Source organism: Microcebus murinus, chromosome 4, assembly GCF_040939455.1.
Source record: "Microcebus murinus isolate Inina chromosome 4, M.murinus_Inina_mat1.0, whole genome shotgun sequence".
NCBI classification, from domain to species: Eukaryota; Metazoa; Chordata; class Mammalia; order Primates; family Cheirogaleidae; genus Microcebus; species Microcebus murinus.
In genome coordinates this window covers 58,530,439-58,553,732 of record NC_134107.1, presented here as the reverse complement: position 1 = coordinate 58,553,732, position 23,294 = coordinate 58,530,439, and the positions used below count along the sequence as shown (strand labels likewise).

The window sequence follows — 23,294 nt, the reverse complement described above, 5'->3', positions numbered from 1 at the left end:
AAGGCTTCCCAGAGGAGGGAATAGGATTGGCTTCGGGGATTTAGGTAGAGAGAGCACCCAGGCATCCATAAAATGGAGTAATGATGCTGGCACCGCAGGTTTTCTAGGAGTAAGTGAGTTACTTTTTAGGAATCCCAGGTGCATGCCCACCTGGAGACGGCACCCTTTCTTCCTCCCCTTCCCTCCACCCCTCCTCAGCCCCTGTGGTATTAGGAGGGGCACCCCTGCCCTGTTTGAGAGAGCTGGGCCTGGGCACCGGCCCAGGGGCTGGCGGGTGCTGCCCTCGCCTCTGCAGTCAGCCTGAGCTGGACACACAGTAGGTGCACACGGTAGACGAGGGGGAGGGCTGTGCTCCTGCTCCTCACCAGGGCGCTGGGGGGCTGAGGGAGGGCCACAGCTGGATTGGGGGGATGGAGTTTAATCTTTGCCCCTCCCCCAGGCCCAAGGCCCCAAGGCCTCTGCTCAGCTCTGACCAGTTCTCCTCACACCTCGCTGGCTGCCCAGGGCTCAGGTGATGAATTAGTGATGACAGCAGCCAGCATCGCTATGACGACCGCGTGGCGCTCTTAGCCTCCAGTCAGGGCTCAGCGGTGGAGGATCTGGGCCTTTGTCCTGGTGTATGTGACTGGGGCTGGGGCCTGGGGGCATGGGGCAGGGGCCAGGGCATGGGGCTCTGTCGGGAGTGGACTGGGGTTTATTCAGATTGCTGGATCCAGAGGGACCTTGGGGACAGTTGTTTCTCTACCTTCCCTCCTTCCTTCCTCCTTTTTTCCCTCCCTCCCTCCTTTCCTCCTCTTTCCATTCCTTCCACCTTCTCTGAGCCCTGTTCCTGTTTGAGGCCCTGGGCTCCCCACCCCCGCCCCCTGGGAATCAGGCCCGGCATGGCCCTTTCCTGGGGGAGCCGAATGAGGTGAGGGGACAGACACATCCTGGCCCAGGCCTCAGGGAAGGTGTATGGGGCCCACTGGTGGCTCCGCAGGGGGCCTGGCTTAGCTCGCCAGGGCGCTGGCAGGTGGCTTTGCAGGGTAGGCAGCGTTCCTGGCCCTGACAAGTGAGGAGGAGGCTTTCCCACGGAGAAGCAAGGTCCAGAGGTGAAGTGGTGTGGGATGCGAGGGCGACAGCAGCTCAGTGCGGCCCAGTGTGGGATGTGGCGCAGAGAACACGGAGGAGTTGGGGCTGGCGAGAACTGGGAGGAAGGAGATGCAGGGAAGAGGTTGCAGTTTGTCCTGGGAGGAAAGAGGAGCCCCGAAGAATTTTGTTGTTGCTTATTTGATTGTTCAGTGGGAGGGTTCATTTTAGAGGCGGGAAAGCTGAGGCCCAAAGCAGGAAAGTGACCTGCTCAAGCTCGCATAAGTCATTAGGGACAGTCTGAGACTCTGGGCTCTGCTCCGGTCCTGCTAGACCCCAGCTGGGACCTCTTGCCCCGGCCTTGCTGGCCGAGGTAACTGCTACCTCCAAAAGGTGAAAAGAGCACATGGGTGACTTTGACCTCAGTTTGAGTGAAATTTGCATAGGCAAGGGCTGTGCTGATGGCCCTTCCTGCCTGTGTCAGGCGGACTGGCTTGCTTTGTGTGTGTTAGGAAAGGCGGTGTCCAGGGAAGGACCTGGGAAGTCAGGGGCTTGGCTAAGGTCAGCAAGGAATTAGGGTCAGACATTGATTCAAACTTGGATCATCAGGCTCTCAGCCCAGACCTATGCTACATCCCTTCCTCCTCACCCTTGGGGACCTTTGGCTGAGCTGGGCACCTGTAGGAGGCCAGGGCTCCGCTGAGCCCCTCACACCCTCCTCAGGGCTCTTTCTGGTCTTGGGGCTTGACATTGGGCCCGCTGTGCTGAAATTTATCTGGGCAGAAAGGGACCTTTAGCCCCATTGTTCTGTGGAAGAAACGGAGGTCCCAAGCTAGCAGTGACTCATCCAGGGTTACAGCAGGTCAGCGTCTGGGCCGGCCCCGCTGCCTGGCCCTCGGCTCGTCTACGCTTCCCCCACTCACAGCTCTCACCATGCCTCTCTCCCAGCCCGCTGTGCGCCATTGCTGGCCTGCCAGCCTTGATGGATGGCCCTGCAGCTCTGCCTCCCTCCCATTCCTCTCCGGATGCTGGGCCCTTAGCCTCCTAATCACCAGTCCTGTCTGGTGGCCACCAAGCCATCCATCTCCCCACACAGCCTCGCCCAGCACAGGTGGTTTTCTTCGGGGCACAGGGAGTGCAGAGGGTCTTGCTCCTCTGATGCCGAACTGAATGTTTAGCTGCAGCCCCCATTCTAGAGAGTCTCAAGGTTAGAGAACAGCCTGCACCCCCTCCTGCACCCCTTGCTGGAGTGCCCGAAATCCCTCCTGGGCCTCCCACGTGCACCTGTACACTCACACCCACACGTGCGCTCACAGTGACATTAATAAAAGCTTTCATGTATCAAAAAAGTATTATGTGCCAAGCATTGTGCCAGAGCTCTGTGCATATAATCTCATGTGTCCTGTTAGTTCACTGGTAACCCTACTGTACAGATAAGGAAACTGAGGCTCAGAGAGGTTCAGTGACTTGCACTGAGAAAGGGAGGAGCTAGGATTTGAACCCTGCTCTGTATGGCTCACTTCTTGCATTCACAACGCCTCTGCTCTGCTGACTCAGCACAGGCACACATGCATTGGCACACACATGTGCATATGAACACGAGCTACTATATTGGCTCTTGTACTACCCATCTACCCAGTCTGGGTTCCTGAGGAGTGAGCAGAATGCTGGGCTGCAGAGGTGATGAAGAGTCACTGCTTATTGTCCCCCAGGCTGTCCCAACTCTCACCCTAGCTGTGACACTGGTGGGCCAGGGGGCTGCGTGGAGGAGGCAGCCTCCGGGCAGTGGGAAGGGGAGGCTAAGAGGCAGTGGATCGATCATCCCTGCAGCACTGCCTTCCAAGAACTGGGGCCCAGGGGAGAATGGCTCCACGGGTCGATTTTCTAGGCTGCAGCCCAAATCCACTGTACGTGGGGGGGTGTGGGGTGAGGCTTGTGTGCAGCTGCCTGCCCCCCCCCGCCCCTTCTCCTGCTCGTGCCTTCCTCCTGCCTTTCACCTGCCGGCCCCACGCCTGCCGCCTATCCCCCTATTGCCCCCACCATGCGCACTGCAGACCCTGAGGATCAAACTCCCAGCTCCCAGGACCCTACGTGTGCCCACTGCTGCCCAGCCCGCCCTGCCCCAGAGGCAGATCCTGGGGTGGGTGCTGCGAGAGCCGCCCTACGCTGTCGTGGTGAGGATGGGCAGGGAGGCCAGGAGCTGCGGGGAGGCAAGACAACTCACCACGCAGCCTTCGGAGGCCTCCATGGGCAATTGAATGAGAAAATACATGTAAAGGGGCACATAGTAGGCACTTCATTCCTTTTGTCCTGCTCCTCCCTTGTGTCTGGAAAGACCAGGACTGGCAGGGTGCCTCTGAGGGCATGTGAGCTCCCAGCTGGCTGTCAGGTGCAGCTGACAGTGTTACCAATCCCAGGGACAGCTAGCTCAGAGTTGTGGGGGCGGGGTGGGATGTGGAGTGGGGGAAGGGCGGGCGGGAGGGAGAGATATTAGCACCTGACAGTCTAGCCAAGTGCTGTCACCCATCCTGACAAGGAGAGAAAGGGCATCTGGTGTGAGGAGCAGTGGTGGCCAGAGCAGGGCTTGGGACCCTCCCCAGACCACCCCACACCCTCTCTCTGAGAGGGGCTCCTGAGCCACCTGGTCACTCGCCTTCTTGGCTGCCCCCACCCCGTGGAGGAGCCTCCACCAGGCCCCCCAGCTTGCACTGGCTTCAGGAGGGCTGGGGGTGTCCTGAGCAGGCTGCGGGCTGGGGGTGTTAGGGCAGAGCACTTCCCTCCTCATCTCTAACAGGTTCCTAGGGGCATTAAATGAGCTGTGGCCTGTCAAGTGCCTGCCACTCCCCTGCCCCCAAGGGGCCAGGCTGCACAGGGTCCCCAGAGCCTGCCTGCCTAGTCCCAGGCCTGAGATGGCCAGCTGTGTCCCGTGTGCAGCTCCATCATGGGGCCCCGAACCTCAGCACAGGGCGTGTTGCTGAGGAAGAAGGAAGTAAACATGGGGGTGGGGCTGGAACTCTTTCCCCCCAGGGGTGGCAGCCTGTCATCTTCACATTCACTCTTAGGCCCTGTCATCTTCACATTCACTCTTAGGCCCTGTCATCTTCACATTCACTCTGGTATGCGGACAAGTGTGACTCTCTGCACTAAGAGAGCCTCCCTGGGCAACTAAGGTGTGATCTCTCTTGGGGTGGGGTGGGGGTAGGGTGGGGTAGGAGGCTGGGCTGGGGTTCCCAAGGCCTGACTTCCTGCTATTCGGACACTGCCTCATTGTAAGATCCTGGGCAAGACCTGTCCCCTTGGGGGTAAGGGAGACATGTGACCCCTGACCTCCAGAGACTCTTTTGTGAGGTTTGTGCCTAGATGATTCTGTGTTCTGGGGGAGAGACTGGGGTTGTGGGGTGGTGGTGCAAGCTGGTGACACCCATGCCATGGTGGGCAGACAGAGGAGGAAGGGCCAAGGACTCGGTGGCTTTGCCCTAGTATGGCTGCCACTCTGCCCCGCTGCCGGCTGCTCTGCCTCTGCACCGTGTTGCCCTGCTCGCTCGCTCCACTCCTAGTCCTCTGCTTTTATTACTGCCTCCTGCCTTGGGCTTATCTCCTCTGTCCTGCATCCATCTCTGTCACTCCCCTGCGCTCTCCCCCACTGTCTGGTACACCCTCTCTCTGCCTGGGAGTCCCGAGGGCCTTGCTAGGAGTCTGGTCCTCCCTGCCTCTTGTCTCGAAGGGGTCTTTGCCACTCTGACCTGCTCTTGGCTTCTTCCACCTTCCTGCATCTCTCTCTCTGCTGGCGTCTCTGCCTCTCACCGTCTCTGGATTCCCTCTGCCTGCCTCTGCATGTTTCTCCCTGCCCTCATCTCCACGTCTGTCTCCCAGGGTCTGCCTGGTCTTGACCTCTTTGCCTCCTTCTTCTTGTAAGCCCAGCTGGGGTAGCCGGTCCGGCCCACCAGCCCAGGGAACAGATGTAGCCCACCCTTCCTCTCTCTTGCTGGCTGCCTCGAAGGAAGGCCCCCTCCTGACGATGTCCTCCACCCCGAGCCATGCCTTGTTGCTAGGCCTTGGGCTGGCAGCACCTGGCTTCCATAGCGACGGGTGCTTAGAAACAGAACGCCACGTCTCCCAGCCCCACAACAGGAGCCTTTGCTGATCGAGCGCCTTTCGATCAATTAGGAGGCATGGCCAGACTCTAGGCTGCCTCCAACTTGGGGTGGAGAGAAAAGACCATGAGAACTGATTTTTGGAGCTCTGGGGACCGCTGGGCTGGGAGAAGTCGCTCTAGGAGAGTCAGGAGTCAGCCTGTGCAGAAGGCATGAGCCCCGGAGCCAGGAGGGGCTGGGTTGGAATTGCTGTTGTACCATTTCTAATTGCGTGACTTTAAACAAATGACTTCAGGTCCCAGGGCCTCAGTTTCATCAGCTTTAAAATCTGGCTAATAATATCATGAAGTATAAATGAAAGAATAGATTGGGTGGGCCTGGCACTTAGAAGGTGGTCACTGATGGCCATTCCCCTCCCTTCCCCTTTAAAGCTGTTTAAGATTTAACTGGCAGAGAAGACGGAGAAGGTTCCCCAGGCGTGGGGAATGGTGTAAGCAAAGGGGTGGAGGCTGGAATGTTCCCCTCACAGCCCTGCATGTGGGGGACCTGGGGCCATATCTGGAAATGGTTTGGCCAGAAGCAGCCAGGCCGAGGGGCTCTGGAATGAGGGACTCGGTCTCCTGGGAGATGTGTTTTTGCCAGGTGCCAGGAGATAGGCTTGATGAAATTCTCTTCTGGCATTTGGAAGTCCTAGAGTGGAGGGCTACACTGGGGTCCCCTTGCCTATTCCCATATGGCTCCCTGCCTCCACCCTGTCACCAGGCCCCAGGAGAGTGGCTTCCACTGGTTCCTCCTCCCTGCCAGCCCTGCCCACAGAGGCCACCACGGCCACATAGTCTGAATCCTAGGGCTGGAGGCTGTCCATGCAAGGCCCCACTCTGTCACTACACAGATAAGGAAACTGAGGCTCAGAAGTAGGAGGGCTTTCCTGATTCTTGCCCAGCTCTCCCCTCTTTTCAGGTCTGTCTTCTAAACTGAGGACTGCAGGTTTCCAGGGAAGGCAGGGAAGGAAGAGAGGAGGTGACATGGGCTTGGGGGAAACATTGGGGGGCAGAGTCCCACATCACTTGGGCAGCCAGGGAAGGATTAACATCCCTATATCCAAACCATGAACACTGCCAGAGGGCTCTTAGGTGCCGTGGGGAGTGAGGACAACTGTGCTGTCCTTTTCTGAGCTATCCTGTGTGCCAAGCTCTATGCTCCGTACTTAAGAGCCTCAGCTCATTGATTCTTGACAACCTGCTTTTGAAGAAGACCAGCTGACCCGAAGTTTAAAAGTGAGGACATGGGGTCTTGAGGAGCTAAGGTGACGCAGCTGGAGAGTGGAGGGGTTAGACTGACTCGCTCCCATGGACCCTGTCTCTCCCTGTCTCCACTTCTAGACAGCCCGCTGCTCCCCTGACACTGCCTGGGAGGGGGTGTTCATTTCCTGCTCCCCCAGTCCCTGTCCTCAGCATCCACCACTGTGACATGCACAGGGGTGACATCCCCATTACCTGGCCTCACAGAGACTCAAGTGGACACACCATCAGGCTCTGAGGGGCGTGGAAACTGGGTGCTGGAGTCCCAGAAGCAGGGCATCCATCCCATCTTGGGCTCCTACAGTCTCAGGACTGTGGGCTTTTGCATTCATAGAATAATGTAAGAAGCATAGACTCTTTGAATGGCGAAGTGTTATAATAGACACTCTGAGTTTCTTGAAGAATGAGGCTCTGGGAGTTCTTGGAGCTTTGAAGCCCTGTAGGGCCGTTTCTGAGTTGTCAGGGAATGTTCAGAGCATGGGGCCTTGGGTCTCTGTTGCTTACACTTTCTTGGTATTTCTAGATGTCTGGGTGTTTCTGGTGGGCTCAGCTCTTAGCAGGCTTGGTGTGTGCATTTGGGGTGCACTGGGATCAGTGACCGACTGCAGCTCGAGGCACCCTGGAGCGTGGCCAGCCCAGGAATAGCTGGTGGAGGAGAGCAGGGCAGCTGTCTGGGAGGGGCTGGGTGGGGATCTGGGTGGGGCTCTGGGTGGCCACCTTTGGCAGAGGACCAGCCTGCCTTCTTTATCCACCCACCCAGCCTGCCACCAGGGCAAAGCAGTCTCCACATGGCTCTCTTAGGGCTGGAGTCAGAGAAGTACCCACCCCAGGTCCTGCAGACTGGGCAGCAAGAGGTGTGGAGGTGCCGTTGAGGGGAGGAGGAGATGGGGCAGGGAGTTGGGGTAGGGGTGTGGGGATGTGAGACGGACTGGAACTCAGTAATGGCCTGGGGCTTAGTAAGGAGGCACAGGCTGTGTGGGGCTCTTTGAGTGGGTGGCAGCTCAGTGAGAAGGTTGGGGACTCAGAGATGGGATGTGGCTCAGTGGAGCTCTCTGGACAGTTCCTCCAGACCGCCTCTGCCCTGAGGATGGTGGTTCCTGAGGATGATGGTTGAGGTGGGGGGATCCTGAGCACCTTGAGCCCATTGTCTGTCCCAGGGGTAGGCTGAGCATCAAGAGCTCCTTTTTCCCACCTCTGCCCAAAGCTGAAAAAGTTGTAAGAGCTGCTAAGAAAGCTGGGATCTGTCTCTCCCTTTGCTCATCTTTCTTCCTGGTTTCCATGGGAATCTGTGGCTCAGAATGATCAGGGGTTGACAGGATAGTGCTGTGGGAAGAGTCAGAGTCATGCAGAGCCACCCCACATGGGAAGGAACTGGCTGGTAAGAAAGTGAGCTCCCTATTCCTGGGCAGAGGCTGGACAGCCAGTCGAAGTGACTTTAGAAAGGGGTTCATATAGGGGAGAGGAAGCAATCTGGAGGCTACCTCCTTGGGATGATTGGTCCAAGTGGCCCCACCTTCCAGATGTCCCTGAGCCTCAGAGAGGGGTTTGCCACACCCTAGGCTCTGCCCCTGACCTGTCGCCCACTCCTGCCCTTTGTGCCCAGCCCCATGCTGGACATGGACACGGAGCTGAGTCAGACGCAGTCTCTGCTAGAGGAGCCCCAGTCTGATGCGGGGTGTGGGGGCACACAGGGAAGCAAATATAGTCGGATAAGTCCTACAAAAGGGGGAGACCTGGCTGGAAGGAAGGTTCTACTACTGATTCCTATAGTCCATAGATGTCTTTTTGAGCAATTCTCCTGGGTGAAGCTTTGTTTTAGATGCTGGGGTAAAACAGCAGTAAGCAAAGCAGAAAAAAGTCCTGTGGCCTGGAGCTCGCTGCATGGTGGGGAGGCTGGGCTCCTCCAGACGGTGACAAGAAGTGCTGGGGAGTGGTGGGGAGTGAGGCCAGAGGGCAGAGTGTGGGCACAGCAGGAGAGGAGGCTTTGCCCGGCCTAAGAGCCTAGAAGGCCTTAGAGGCCAGGACGGGGCTCTGGTTGGCCCCATGGGCAATGAGGAGCCACGTGGGTGGGGGTGGGGCAATCAGACTCAGTACAGAAAAGAGTTCTGTGGCAAGTGTGGGCACTGGGGAAAGGAGGCACTGCAGCACGTGTAGGAGCCAGGGTAGCATGTGATTGAGGACGTGTGTGGGGGGGGGTGACGAGAGTGTGTGTATCTGTGGAGAGACTGTGTGTGTGGCTGGTGTGTGTATATGACTGTGTGTGGCCCGGCAGCCTGTGTAGAGGAAGGACTGGGGACGGTGGGTGATGGGGAGCAGATGCTAAGGCCCAAGGTTTGTTATGGCTCAAGTCTCCTGGACCTTAGCTCCCGTGCGAGCCAGCAGGTCCTGGACTGGCCCTGGACTAGAATCCTATGGGCTCCCTTCCCCCAAGAGGGTCACAGAGCCACCTTCTGCTGCAGAGAAGACAAGTATGTATGCAAATGATATGGAAATGGATGGGACTTGTGGCTGACCCACCCCATGTCACCTCATCCCCTGAGCCTGAGTTTACTCAGCCTGTGCCCTTCCTGACTCAGAGCTGCTGGGAGCAGGTCCTGAACACCCAAAGCTGAAATCTATATTGTCTCTAGCACCTGCCTGTGGTCAGATCCTCTCTCTGTGAGGACCACCCCACATCTGGAGACACAGCCAGCCGACACAGAGCTGGGCCTGGATTAGCAGTGAGGTGTGAATTTGAGCACACACACACACATTCACACACATGAGAGCACATACATGCTATACCTGGATATCTGTGTATCCACAGGACTGCACACACATCCCTGCATGCACACTTGCACCTGCACACAGACACATACCCATCGGCACGCACACACGCATGTGCCCACTTCTCTAGCTGCACATACATAGCTGTGTGCACACACAAGTGCAGCTGTACCATGGAAGTACCACACACTCTCACAATGAGACAAACTTACAAACATGTTCACACCCTCTCCCGTCTGCACACGCATCACGTTCACACACCCGGGTGCAGCCTTGCACACATGCACATCACACACAGAGCTGCCTGAGGGCGGCTCACCCCTGCCCAGGTGCACACCCATGCCTACCCCAGAGCTGAAGTGTTGAGGGCAGGGTTAACCCACAGAGATGTCAGTTTCCTCCAGGAAGCTTCTTGGATTGTCTGTTTGCAGAGATCTTGGAAGTGGAGCCCTATTTTATTCCATGGGGTCCACTTCAGGTCATGGAGAGACCGAGTCATACACACTCTCTCCTGAGGAATCTCCCATATTGGGATCTGGTCCTTGCTCATAGTCCGTGGGCCTGCCATGCCCAGCCAGGCCTGCCTGCATCCTGCCTCCTTTCACCTCAGCTGCCTGAGTACTGAAAGAGAACCAGGCCCACCTTCGTAGCTGCTGACAAGTCTGAGGCCAGAGAGTGTTGGAGCCTTGCCTAAAGTCATCCGGCTGTCAGGGAAGGACTTGAACCTGGGCTTCGGTTTGAACCTGGGCTTCTGGGGTTCTGACCACGGTCAGTGGCAGCAGGAAAGATGAATGTCAGGTGCCAGACAGGCTCATGGAAGCAGGACACATGGTCATGGGGGATGGGAACAGATTTGGGACCTAGGGAAGGTCTACCAGTACCAACTGTGGGAGATGGAGGGATGGTGACAGGGAAACCCTCTTTCTACTTCACCAGAGCTCACCAGGCACCACAGTGCTCCCAGCCTGAGCTGGACCATGGGGACTCAAAGATCTGATAGTCCCTGCCCTTGAAGGAGGGCTAGAAAGATGTAAGAAGGAGAAAGGGCAGTGTAGACTGGGGTAATCTTGGTGGGAGCTACTTCTCATTAGGTGGAAGTTTTCTTCCTGTATGTATGTTAAAAATCTGACTTTTTTATGTCTTTATCTTCAACATATAGCATGGAGTAAATTCGCAGTAACTATTTGTGGCATGAATGAATGAACAAACAAATGCATGACACTGACAGGCAGATATGCCTTTGGAAGGGCATTCAAAGTGGGAGGGGAACAGTTTGAGCAAAGGCAAGGAAGTGGAAAAAAAGCCAGAAGTTCAGGGTGCAGCTGAGTCAGGCATGGCTGATTGTAGGAAGTGGTAGGAGAAGAAGCAGGAAAAAGTCATTTGCATGCCATGCTAAAAGTTTGGATGTTGCCTTGGAGGCCACGGGGCACCCGTGAAGATCGTGCGCAGGGGGGCAGGGGTGGCGTGGCCAAGTGAATCTGCCCTAGTGGGCCTGGGCTACACAGTAGGTGCTCATCCTTATGGAAAGAGCACTGGGTTTGGGGTCAATTGGCCTGGGTCCACACTCCTGTACTAACTAGCTGAGTAATCTTGGATAAACGTCTATATCTCTCTGAACCTCAGTTTTCTTATTTGTCAAATGGGGCTAAAGCAGTGCTTCCTGAGGCTATTGGATGGGACCTGGGTGAGGAAGTACTTTTTAAGCACAAGGCCTCACCAATGGGAGGCATCACTATTATTAGGAACAAGGCAGGGCTGGTCCCTGGACAGGGCCTGAGGTCGTGTAGGCTATCAGCTGAGTCACCTTTTCCTGAAATATCCAGTCTGGGACAGCTGGGCCACTAGACACAGGCCAAGTGGTCCCTGAGGTGGGGAGAGAAAAAGAGGTGGCCAGAGGGGCTGGGTCAGGGATTCCTGAGCTGGAGCAGGGGTAGGCTTTCTGGTGTTAGAAATGGGGAGAGGGTACAAGGACTGGGAGAGTAGGACTCTTAGCCACTGCATTGTTGGAAACAATAGAAAAGCCGGGAAAATCTATTTTTCTTACCTGCCTTTTCTCAAGAAGCAGGGGATGAATTTAAGGCACAGACGGGAGCCAGATGGCCTGGGTTTGAATTTTGGCTCTGCTACTTACTACTAGCTGTGTGAATGTGGGCAAGTTACTTAGCCTCTCTGTGCTTCAGTTTTCCTTAATCTGTCAAATGTGGCTAATAATAGAGTCTACCTTATAATATTGAGAAGGTGAAATGTGAGGCACATAGTAAGTGCTCAATAAATGTTAAAGCCTCCCAGTTCCTGATGTACACACTTAGCCCATAGGGGCCAGTCCTACCCCTCACCTCCAAGGCAAGCCAGGCAGAATGTACATCTAATCTGGGGTTCTCAGACAGGGCAGCAAATTAGAATCACCTGGCAACATTTAAGAATATCTGGAACGGGGGTTCCAGGCATCAGCATTTTTAAATGCTCCCAAGTGATTCTAACATGAGCCAGGGTGAGAGGCCAGCACAACCTCACAGAATGCAGACTTGGAGTGAGGGCAGGGATCCATGCGGGAGTGGAGCAGGGTCACTTCCTAGCTTCAACAGCTTTGCCTTTAAAGGCAAGGCCTTTTAGATGTACCACCTCAAGGAGCCTTGGTTGCCCCCTCTGGGAAGGGGCTGGCTGGGGAATTTCAAGGGTTCCATGAGAGGATGTTTGTGAAAGGGCTCTGCATCCTACCAAGCACTGAAAGAAAGAATCTAGAGTAATAGTGTTTATTGAATCTAGAGTAATAGCGTCTCACAGAAGGAGAAAACGAGGCCCAGAGAGGTACTATGGCTTGCCCAGCATCACACAGTAAATCTATGACAGAGTTAGGACTCAAACCCCTGAGGCATGCTCGAATCTGAAAGATCGATACAGAGAGAATCTCTGAGATGACGGAGACGTGGAGCATGTCCCTGGTACCCCAGCAGTGAGCTGCAATATGAGAGACTCAAGTAAGATTGAAGAAATAACTTCTCAAGAGGTGAGTGCTGTGGAGGCCATGCCTAGAATTGGGAGCCCAGGAGATAGTGGCTATGCCAGGCCAGGGTTGGCTTTTGATTGCAGGGTCTGAGATGGTCTCCCCTGAAGAACGAGTAGCTCTGGCTAGTGGCCATAACAGACACCTCCTGGGACCTGTGTCCCACCCAAGTGATCCAGAGCCCAGGACTGAGCCAGTGACACCTGCTCAGGATTTACCAAGAGATTTGTGCACCAAGCTCAGGACTCAGACTTAGTCCTTACAATAATCCTTCCCTTGGTCATCCTCTTTTACAGAGGAGAAACCTGAGTCCAAAAAAATTAAAGGAAGCTTTTTGGGGGGCCAGAACCTTTACACATCTTAGCCCATGCAATGTTTTCTACGGTGTAAATAAGTAGGACAAATTGCCCGTGTTTTTTAAGATGCAATAAAATACATTGACTTGGCCAGATCACTTACTGCCCATCTCTTCCTAAGTCCCCAGACATGACTTCCTGGAAAGACACAAAAAGGGCTGCCCAGAGGATTAAGATAGTATCCAAGGAAGGCCTCCTGGAAGAGGTGGGCCTCCAAATGGCCCCTGAATGACAAGCAAGCTGAAAGGATTTGGGAGGACACTGGGGGAGGGGTGGCATGGGCAAAGGCCTGGAGGTGACAATGAGTCAGTCCCTGATCTGAATAGAGCAAGACATAAATTTAAGGAACAGGAGAGGGGAGTCAAAGCTCGATAAACAAGTCAGGATTCAGTTTACAGGGTCTGGCATGTCAGGCTGAGGATTCAGGCTTTATTGTACTGGCAGTAGGGAGCCACTGAAGGGATTTGAGCAGGGGAAGAATTATGTCCAGAGCTGATCTTCAGAAAGAAAGGTGGGAGAAATCGTAGCATGGAGAGCCACCCCCTGAGCTGGTGGGATGGTCAGGACTCTGCCAAGCCTATGTGCCAGGTGCCTGGACTGTGTCCAGGACTGGGCTCAGTGACTCAACATTGAGAAAATCACTCCCCAGGGAGAAAGGGCCCTGATGAATCACCCAAGTGAGGTGGGGAGGCTGGGAGGCTGGGGTTCACTGAGTCACCCTGTGAGAGTTGGGAGGGCAGTTGCAGAGAGAGGGGTGGGCAGTGCAGTGGGAAGGATTCAGGTCAGACCACAGTGAGGGTTGTCAGGGGACTCTGCCTTCCCACCATTCTTGGCTTTGGTCTTTTTGGCAGTCCTGTGAGGGAGATGGGAAAACTGAGGCCCAGAAAACAGGGGATGTAACCAAGGTCATGTAGCAAATGGCTGGTACAGGCCGAGCGAGACTCAAGCGCACCCTCGATCCAGACACGTTCCATCTCCCCAGCGGCTCTCATGCCAAGCAGAGGCTAAGAACCGGGTCAGTCCAGGCGGGGAACTGACCCCAATGACCCCCTCTCCCCTAGCCAAGCAGATGGCAACCGAGGCCGGGCTGCGCCGCCTCGATGCGACAGCAGGGGGCGCAGGAGTGTCACGGCTGCAGCAGGCGCCTGAACCCAGAGGCCGCTCTGCGGAGAAATGCGCTCCCGGCACGCGAGTCCCACCGCGGAACTGCGGACTGTGTGGCCCTGGGGCCTGCGTCCTCTCTGGCCCTCGGGGACTCCGACACAGACCTGCTTGCCCAGTGCCGGGTGCCCAGTGCCCTTGCCCCCACTCCGGAGTGGTGCGCCGTCCGCGTGTGCGCTCCTGTGTCTGTGCGCACGTGTCTCCCTGGCTGATTTGCTACTGCTCCAGGGCCTGTCCGTGTCGGAGCGACCTCTGAAATTCTCCCTGACTTCCCTTTCCTCTAGGGGTGAGGGAGAGGAGCAAGCCCAGAGTTCCCGTAGTGTCTGCACCCCGTCCCCCTATCTTCTCCTCCACCCCCACTGCGCTGGTCTCTTGCCCCGGGGCTCTGGCCGGGCTCCGGGACTCAAAGTGGTGGCAGGGGAGAGGACGCGATCAGACCGGGCGGCGGGGCACGGGAGGGGAGCGGAGGCTGAGAGCCGGCCACCTGGCGGGGATCCTCATAGCACACACGCTGGGGGAATGGAGGGAATCTAGGGAGGAGGGCGCGAGGGGAGGAGCGAGCCGAGGGGGCTCTGGTGGGGTCCCAGATCCGACGGGCTGAGAGGTGCTGTCCGCCGCAGCGGGAGGGGGCGGGGCCGGGCGGCCTGGGGGCGGGGCGGGGGCGGGGCGGGGCGGGGCCGGGGCGGACACTCGCGCGGACCCAGCGAAGCTGTCGCGGACGCGCTGACCGAGCGCAGCGGCCGGGCCGTTGGGCGGGCGGGCGGCTGCGAGCATGGTCCTGGTGCTGCACCACATCCTCATCGCTGTTGTCCAATTCCTTAGGCGGGGCCAGCAGGTCTTCCTCAAGCCGGACGAGCCGCCGCCGCCGCCGCAGCCATGCGCCGACAGCCTGCAGGTAGGGCCCCCCCCCCACTCTGGGCGCCGGGGAACCGGGTGTCCTGCGAGTCCGGCGAGTGCCGGGCCGGGTCCTCCGCGGAGCATGCAGTCTCCGGCTCCGTGGTCCACCCTGGTCCCAACCCTCCGAACCCTCCTCCTGAACCCGAGGCGAGGAGCCCTCCCTAGTTCTGAATCCTACTCCTGTGCTGGGACTGCAGCTCATACTCCCAGCCCTTGAAGCCCCAGCTCACCGTCCAAACGCCACCCCAGACTCTGAGCCCCATTCGGATCCGGAACGGGAGTCCACCCCGAGCACTGAACTCCCAATCCACAGTGGGAACCCAGTCCACACCTGAGACCTCTGCCTAAGCCTCGGTCCCCTTCCCCAGATAAGTGGAGGACCCCTGCCCAAGCCTCTGAACGTTCGCAATACATATGGGATTCTACCACACCCAGAACGCCTGAACCCCCAGCTCTCCGCTGGGACCCCACTTCAGAGCTGGGGCCACACCCCAAGCCCCTGAAGCTCTGCATCCCAGACTCAACTGTGCACCCATCCAGATTCCTACTGAAACATCTAGACTTCAGTCAGCCGGGATCACCCAGGGTCGGAAGCCCCCTTTCTATTGGGGCTTCTCTCCTCTCCTCTACAGGAGCCCCCACCCCACTCCTTTCCTCCCTCCTGTATCTGAGGTCCCCTGGTCTTTTCCTTCTTGTCTGTCCTCCCTCTCGTTTCTCTCCAGGTGTAGCGGTCCCACTGCATTCCTTGGGTTTCTCCTCTGGGTTCTCTCCAAGTCTCTCCAGGCTCTCTCTGCCCTTCGGCTTCTCTCTCTCTTTTGGTCTCTTTCCATGTGTGCACACTTCTGTTGGCCTACCTGTCTCCCCAACTTCTCTGGGGCTCTATCTTTGTTCTGAGGTCTCTCTGTGGTCATCCCTTCCCCTTATATCTGCCTCTGCAGATGAGGAGGGGCAGGCTCAGAGTGCAGGGCCGGTGTCCCCCTGTTCTGAGGCACAGTATGCTGTGGGCTCAGGTGGAAAGGCCCGAACATGGAGCGTACTGCCCCCGAGTGGTGCCCAGGGATCTGAGGCGGGTGGGGATCCGTGGTGGGGTGCTGGTGTTTGTAACTTAGAAAGCCCCCATCCCTGCTGCCCACGTCTTGACAGGGGCAGCTGGGCTTGGGATGGGGGAGAGGAGTAGACTGCAACCTGCTGCCAGTCACCTGTGGTGGGGTGAGTCTGGGGTGCATGTCTGTGTGTTTCCATGTGTGTGTGTGTGTGTGTGTAGCGTGGGCTGGGTTGCTCGTGTTGGGTGTGCCTTGTGTGTAATCATGTGTGTGTCAAGTCTGACTGCGTCCTCTCGAGGGGGATTGTGTGGGGGCAGATGATGGGGAAGGTTGCATGCTGTGTGCGGCCAGGGAGGCAGTGTTGTGGGTGTGGAGTGCCAGCTGGGTGTGTGACTGCTGTGTGTAGGGAACTTGTGTGCATGTGTTCGGGTGTCTGTCATTGTCGGGTGGAGTTGTGGGGGAGCTCGCATGGGGGCTGTGTATGTGGTCATGTATAGCCAGGAAGGGCCACTGTGGGGGCCTGAGAGGTTCCACTGGATGTCCTGTCAGAGAGGAGCTGGGGGGGCTGTGTGTGTTCGCAGCCTAGGCAACTAGCGTAGAGCCACTGTGGCACACCCCGGGTTTGCCTGGGGAACGTACATATTAAAACCTGTGTGTTGGTGTTTGGGTGTCACATATCGGTGTGGTGGCTGTTTCTGCAACTCTGGACAGGAAAGGGTATAGCCCAGGTCGCCAAGGGGTCCTGGGCCAGGAGCCAGTTAACCAAGTGTGTGTGCGAACGCATGGGGTGAGGTGCAAGGAGGCAGTGTGCCAGCAGGGCTGTCTATGCTGAGGGGCTGTGTGTGCCATGAACGTGTGACATTAGGTGTGCACATTACCTATGCAGGGTGTGCCCACATGCATGTGAGTCTGGGTGGTATGTGTGTTGAGTTTGGATGCGTATGTCTGTGGTGGGGAGGGGAGGGGAGTGCGAGGTGCGTGAGGTGCGTGGTGGGAGATTGGGTGTGAGTGTGGTGTGAAGTGTGGGTGTGTGGGCTGTGTGACTTTTTGGTGTGAGGTCTGGACTGTGTGATCTTTTCTTCCTGTGAGCTGTGTGCGTGCATGGTGAGGAGTGAGTGAGGGGCGTCCAGTGAGCTAGGGGACAGGGTGGGTGTTGAGGGCTGTAGGATTTGCCGTGGCAGGTAAAAAAGCATGTGAGGAAGGTGTGTGGTGGGAGGAATGAGGACTGTAATGTTTGGGCCGTGAGGAACATAGCAGGTGCCCCATAAATGTTTGTGGAGTGACGTGTGTGTGCAGGGCGGGCTTGGCTGCTGTCCTGTCTTTGCTCCCCTCCCAGTTAGCTCCCCAGAGATGCCCCGTGACGTTCTTGCATGCCCCCCAGCCCAGGCTGCCCCTACCCTTTGCCCTTCATCCTCCTCGCTTTGACTAAGGCCTTTGTTTTGGGTTTCCGGCTGAGCAGGCGCTGGACAGCCAGGCGGCAAGCGATGTCGCGGTCGGGGAACCTTTGTTCTTTTCCTCTTAGCCTGACTGGTGGTGTTTGGGGCCGGGAGAGGATGCACGTGTGGGCCAGGTCCCTGTGCTTACTACCACCTCACGGTGCTCTGCCCAGGGGAGGGGAGGGCGGGGACAGGCGGTGAGGCCTGGCGGTAGCTCCAGTGGCGCCTCTTGGTGCGAGAGCAGCTTGGGCTGGGAGTGGAGTTGGGCAAGTTTGCCAATGTGTGGTCTTAGTCCGTGGTGGCCCATGGCTCACGTCACCGTGGGGGCGCCGAGCAGCCAAGCACCCCTTCTGCAGGCACACTTCTCTCTCCTTCTCTCTCCTTCTCTCTGTGGCTGCAGCCCCCACGGAGGACCCCTGGGCTGGGAGACAACCTGGAAGACCTGGATCTCTCTATTTTTGTTGACCCTACATCTGATGGTGGAGAAACAGTCCTGTCTTCACAGAGACCCTTTCTGAAAGGGGAGACCTGGTCGATCTTTGAGGGACCCTCTAGTGTCATGAGGGACATGCAGTCAGTAGGAGGAGCCAGGTCATACCCTACAGAGAAAGCTACGGGAAAACCTTTCCGGGCAGGCTCTGGACAGGTGTTGGAGAGGACAAAAGTCCAGAACTCCTTAAAGATGGAAGACACCGAGACAATCCATGCCGGTCTGGGGGAGGGGCTGGGGTTGATGCCTCAGTATCACATGCCAGAAGGTTCTCTGGCATGAACGGGCTTGAGCTAGGTCTTGAAGTGGGTCTTGGGGTGGGCAGAGAAATGTGTTCTGAGGCTGAAGAACATTCTGGCCCAACTGGCAAAAGGGATCTCGAAGGCAGCTGGCCCTTCCCCAAGCAATACTACCTGGCTTTGCATGGCCGCCCCTGGGCCTCCAGCCTTCCCAAGCTTTCTTGTCACCTTCTTCCATCCCATTGTCTTTGGCCAGAATTATTTTTATTGTCATTATTGTCATCATCGTCATCTTTTAGGCAGTTCTTTCCAAATTCCAAGGTTCTTTCCACAAATGTCTCATTCAACAGATTAACTCATTCACTTGTCTAAAGTATTTATTGAGCACCTGCTGTGTACCAGGCAGGCACAGTTTTAAGTCCTGGGGTCATAGTGGTGACCAAGTTGGCATCATGGAACTCCTACCTTCTGTGTCCAGCCACGCTGTCAGTGCCCTGGTCCTGGACAGCTGGCCCTCCCTTCTGGGTTTTCCCCACTTGGTGCAGCTGGTTCTGTGAGGCTCTGTGTGTGCAACCCATGGTGCTGGGGCTGGCTCCTGCCAGACATGAGCCCTGCAGAAGATGTGTCTGGGCCTTCCCTCTCCACATCTCATGCGTCCTGAGCTTGGCTTGGCTAATCCAGACACTCATCTCTCATCTCTATCAGTTGTCCATAACTACCCAGCAGGGCTGGCAACCCAGCTGCCATCTAGGGAAACTGAGGCTCAGAGCAGGGAGGGGACTCAAGGCAGCATCCTTATCAGACTGTCCTTTTATCAGCATTTCCAGAGACCAAGAGAGGTCAGGCGGCTGGTCCAGGTCTCTACCACAACCGAGGTGGCAGGGCTAGTACCAGAATGCAGCTCTTCTGGCCACCGGGCTGGACTCTGGCCCCAGCACCATGCTGCTCCCTGGCTGGCCTCCGTGCTGCCTGCGGCGGGTAAACGATTATTAATGACCCCCCTGGCAAGGAGACAGGAAATGTTTCCCAGCCACAGCTGGGGACCTGCTCCCTGCCAGGCCCAGCCATCTATACCCGCCCTGACCGTGGCATGAGCACCAATGTTATCTCCACTCTGCCTCAGCCTTCTTTGCTCCTCCTGCCCACCCACCCACCTTCCTGACCTTGACTTCCCAAGGGTAAATGACAAGAAGGGACAGAGCTTTCTTTTTCACATCCCTGTCCCTCACCCATTTCTCCAACCTGACTCATCTCTACCTTCTTCCTTGCCCCAAAGCAGCCAGAAGTACCCCCTCATCCAGGAAGTCTTCCTTGAATGTATAGCCAGCCCCTCTAGAGCCCTGGGCCTGGGGCACTGAGTCTCCCTCACTGCAGAGCCTGTTTCCACTCTGACGGTTTGCTCTGGTGGCCCTAGGGTAGACCTGGGCACCTCCTGCAGCCTGTCCCCAGCTGTTGCCTTAGGACTGACATGTGGATGATCCTCCTAGATGCCACCTCCAGGAAGGCCCCAGCCCAGCCCAGGGATTCTCACCACCTCCAAGCACTCTTGCCCTTCCTGTCCAAGCCACACGTGCATATTGTCAGTCCTTTATAGGTGGACATTAGTGAGCATCCTCTGTGTGCTCAACAGAGAGGGTGGGTAGAGGTGAGCAGGATGCGGGTCTTAAAGTTCCCTGCACCATCCCCGAGTCTGAGTGACACTGCATCAGCCCCGTGGCAGGGAGCACAGACCTAGGCACCAGGGCTTAGGCAGGGAGGAAAATCAGGTTGTTGGGAGAGTGTGGGGGAGGGCATGAGGGAGATAAATTCAGGGGCCACGTGGGAAAGAGCAGGGGCCCCTAATTCAGCCCAGAGTGGGAGGAGAGGGGTAAGCTGGGGAGCTCCTAGGAGAAAACAGACCTGAGGGCTGAGGGCTGAGGCAGGAAGCAGTTCTGGACAGAGGAGGGATGTGTGATGGCTTGCTGGTGCAGAGAGGGAGGAGAGCCAGTGGCTGGCCCCCTCCATGGGGACGGACCCTGGGCTGAGTCTGGGATGGGCCGGAAAGGCAGAAGACAGTGGGCAGGGCTGCAAAGCTGGCTGGGCCAGGCTGGCAGACCTGTAAGCCATGGACGTTTTCCAGAGGGAACCTGGCACTGGGGGAAGACTTGAGAGGAGGGATGGGACTGATCGGACCTGTGTGTTAGGGAGATCCCTGGGCCACGGGGTGGAGACTGAGGTGGAGGCTGCTGTGGTCCAGGCAGGGGGTGATGAGGCCTGGACAGGAAAGTGTCCGAAGGATGGAGCAGGGGGCCGGCCAGCTGCAGAGGTGAAGGGAGAGGGAGAATGCTGCCCTGCTGGCGTCTGGGTGGGTGCTGTGCAGGGGCTGAGAGGCCTGGGAGGGAAGATGCCTGGGCCTGTGTCAGGGCCCTCTAAGGACCCAGTGGTCTCAGAAGATGTCCTAAGAGGTCATGCGCTTTGATCCTAACGAGAGACCTGAACCCCACTCAGGGCTGCTGCGGTCTCACCTGTAACTTGGAGGAACTCAGAATCTGCCCTGGCAACCAGTGTTCAGGATTCAATAATTAAAACAGTCTGTGAAATGTAATACTTAATAAAATCCAAATCAAAAAATGTCTGAGCACATTCCAAAACGAGTAAAAATGTAAATTTATGAAAATGCTGAACATACGTGATTGTTGGAATGTAAATTGTAGGCGTCAGCTGCTTCTGTCAATTTCGGATCCAGCTCCCTGGAAGCTGTGCTGATGTGGCTGCGCCCTGGGGTTCCAGGACCTCCCCGTGCCGCTCCCTAGAGAGGAGCCGCCAGGGTCCCTCCTCTGGGGAGCTTGCCCTCTGGCTGGTGGCCTCGAGGACAGGCATTTTGCTTTTCTTGTCCCCCACCCTGAGGGACTTGGCCCTGTGCACCCCGATCTATGGTTGCCTCTGGTGGGGGTGCCCAGGGGAGACAGGAAGGGCAAGAGAGTTGCAGGAGCTGAGAGTGAGAGGGGCTGAGACCGTGTGGGTGGGCTCAGGGAGGGGGACAGTGGGGAGAGGCAGAAAGACTTGGGGAGAGCCGGGAGTGAGAGTGAGGAGGAGCAGCCTCACCCCAACATGGATACTGGTATTTCAGAATTTAAAAGTTACCCTGTTTCCCGGAATACGGGAACATGGAGGTCCAGTCTTGCAATCTCCGGTGGGGCATTGCTTGGCTCCCTGCTCCCCCGTAATCTTGCACAAGCCCATTTTCTGGGCTGCATTTCCTCACCTATAAAAGGAGGAAGTTGAGGGTCGGTATCTCCAAGGCATATATAAGCTCTAGCTCTAGGGGTGTATGACTTTGAGAAACTGGAATTGTCAGTTTGTGGGGCTCTAACTGGGATGACTCTGGCGACTCTCAGCTCCCAGCCAGGGCTGTGTGGATGCGTGGTTGGGTGATGGCGACATTCTGTGACTTTAAGATGCTGAGGCTCCAGGAGCTTAAGATACGGACATTCTGTGAATCCAGAATTCTAGGATTTGATGACTTGATGATTCAATGATTCTAAATGGGGCTGCTGGGAAGAGCTGCAACCACCTGCCTTGTTAATGTCAGTGTTCAGTTATTAAAAACATAACAAGATGCAATGGAGACAGATAGCTTGGGATGGTGGGCGCTGCCCCCACCCCCAGTGAGAGAGAGGAGGAGGGGCTGGGCTGGCACTAGAGGAGGACGGAGACCCTTTCAGCCTGGGTCACACAGGCTGTCTCTCCTGCCACAACAGAACTGGTGTGTGTATATGTGAGAGATCTGCCACTCCCTAAGCTAGCAGGGCCAGGGGGTCCTTCCCGTCATCCCTGCCTCCGTGCCTCTATCGTTCCAGACTGCAGCAGAGAGAGGAGTGAGTACCCTTTCCCCTCCCAGCCCCCAAAGTCTCTGGGCAGAAATGGCCACAGTGGAGGAGGGAGAGGCCTGCTCACCCCCGCCCCTTCCCTGACAGCACGGCCGAGGGGGAAAACAGGACATGAGCACTTCCTGGACACAGACATGGAAACGCACGAACCCCTGCCTGTGAGGGCCCCAAGTACAAAGGGCTCAGACAAGGGCAGAGGCCAGAGCAGCCATCGCGTCCCATCAGCAGTCCTTGAGTACAGGCTGAGGGGGAGGACCCTGCTGGTGCCGAGGGGGCAGTGAGAAGGGGTCAGAGCAGGGCCGTCCCAGGCAGAGGCTGGAAGTGCTGACAGGTCCTCACTATGTCACAGGCCCACAGCCCATCCTGGCGAAAGGCCAGCCCAGGGGTCCAGTATCTCACTGCCTCCTGCATCCTGCCCATGCCTTACACACAGGCCAGAGTTGGGAGGGGTCTAGGCTCACGGGGAGAACTTCATCCTTCTAGAGTGCCCATCCCGCCAGGTCCCTAGAAGCCCAGTACAGCTGCACAAGTCTGAGGGCTTCCCCAGCCTGGTGGGTTCACAGATCAGAGCTGGCCCAGGTCACACAGCACAGCAGGGCCTGAATTCCTAGTCCTAGGGCTTCCACTGTGGTGGCCTTCCACGTCCCCCTGGGCCACCTGGGGAGCAGGAATAGAGGCGACTCAGGTTAGGGGGTGGAGCCTTGTCCATCACTCCTCTCTTTTCTCCCTCAGTCCAGAAGCAGGAGGGTGGTGATAGCTGCTCCCTGTCCTCCACAACGCTCCATTGTCCTGGAGCTTGTCTCAGCCAGAGGATTGCCCGGCTCACAGTGTGCCTCCCTGGGCTCTGTCTTCTCTCGGCCACCGCTTCCTCCTGCTGTCCCATCCTGCTCTTGTCTCTGCCTGTCCTCAGGCTCTCTCCCATTTCTGAGTCTCATCTCTGGCTCTGTGTGTGTAAGCCTCTCTCAGATGACTGTTAGACTTGGAAGGGCCCTGGGAGATCCCCAGGTGCAACCCTCTTATTCTGCAGATGAGGACACCAGCTCGGAGGGAGGAAGGTCCTGTCCAAAGTTGCACAGTAGGTTGTGGCAGAGCTCAGTGTTGTGCTCCTTCCTCCCCTGGGGCGAGGGCGTGGGCGCACTGGGCTGCTCTCTCTTCCTCTCTCCAGCCCGGATCTTTTCTCCTTCACTATATACCCGCTGCCTGGCTGACCCCTGGACAGACAGTGCCCTTGGGACACAGACGAGAAGTCACGCCTCCATGACTGGGACGTGCACCCATGCACATGGACACACAGACACATGCAAGTACATCATGAGTGTATGCAAATCCCTGATCACAGTTAGGAGCCCACTCTGGAACCTGGCGTCCCCCTCTTCCAGTGAGGCCCCCCCACATCTCTTTCAAGAAGCCCCTCAGGCCCTCTGCAGACTGTCTCCATCCCACTAGCCCCTTTGTGACATCTGAGCTCTGTGAGCCTCAGTTCCTCCTCTGTGACCCTGAGGGCACGGCTGAGTCTCCCCCTCAGTCCCAGGGCCACTCCTTCAGTGTCTCCAGGAGGTGCTCAGCTTCC

At 57.1% G+C, this 23,294-nt stretch overlaps 1 protein-coding gene across 3 annotated transcripts in view; it reads left to right on the top strand.

The window, feature by feature from the left end:
• PDE2A (phosphodiesterase 2A) overlaps positions 1 to 23,294 on the top strand; it is a 92,899-nt gene that overhangs the window by 15,013 nt on the left and 54,592 nt on the right. For 2 of the 3 annotated variants that reach the window (XM_012745073.3, XM_012745076.3), the window contains exon 2: positions 14,573 to 14,645. In XM_012745073.3, the coding sequence (XP_012600527.2) occupies positions 14,573 to 14,645 (73 nt within the window). Of the gene's footprint in view, positions 1 to 14,455; positions 14,646 to 23,294 lie in introns of those variants that run through there. The other variant, XM_012745077.3, reaches the window with a different exon arrangement.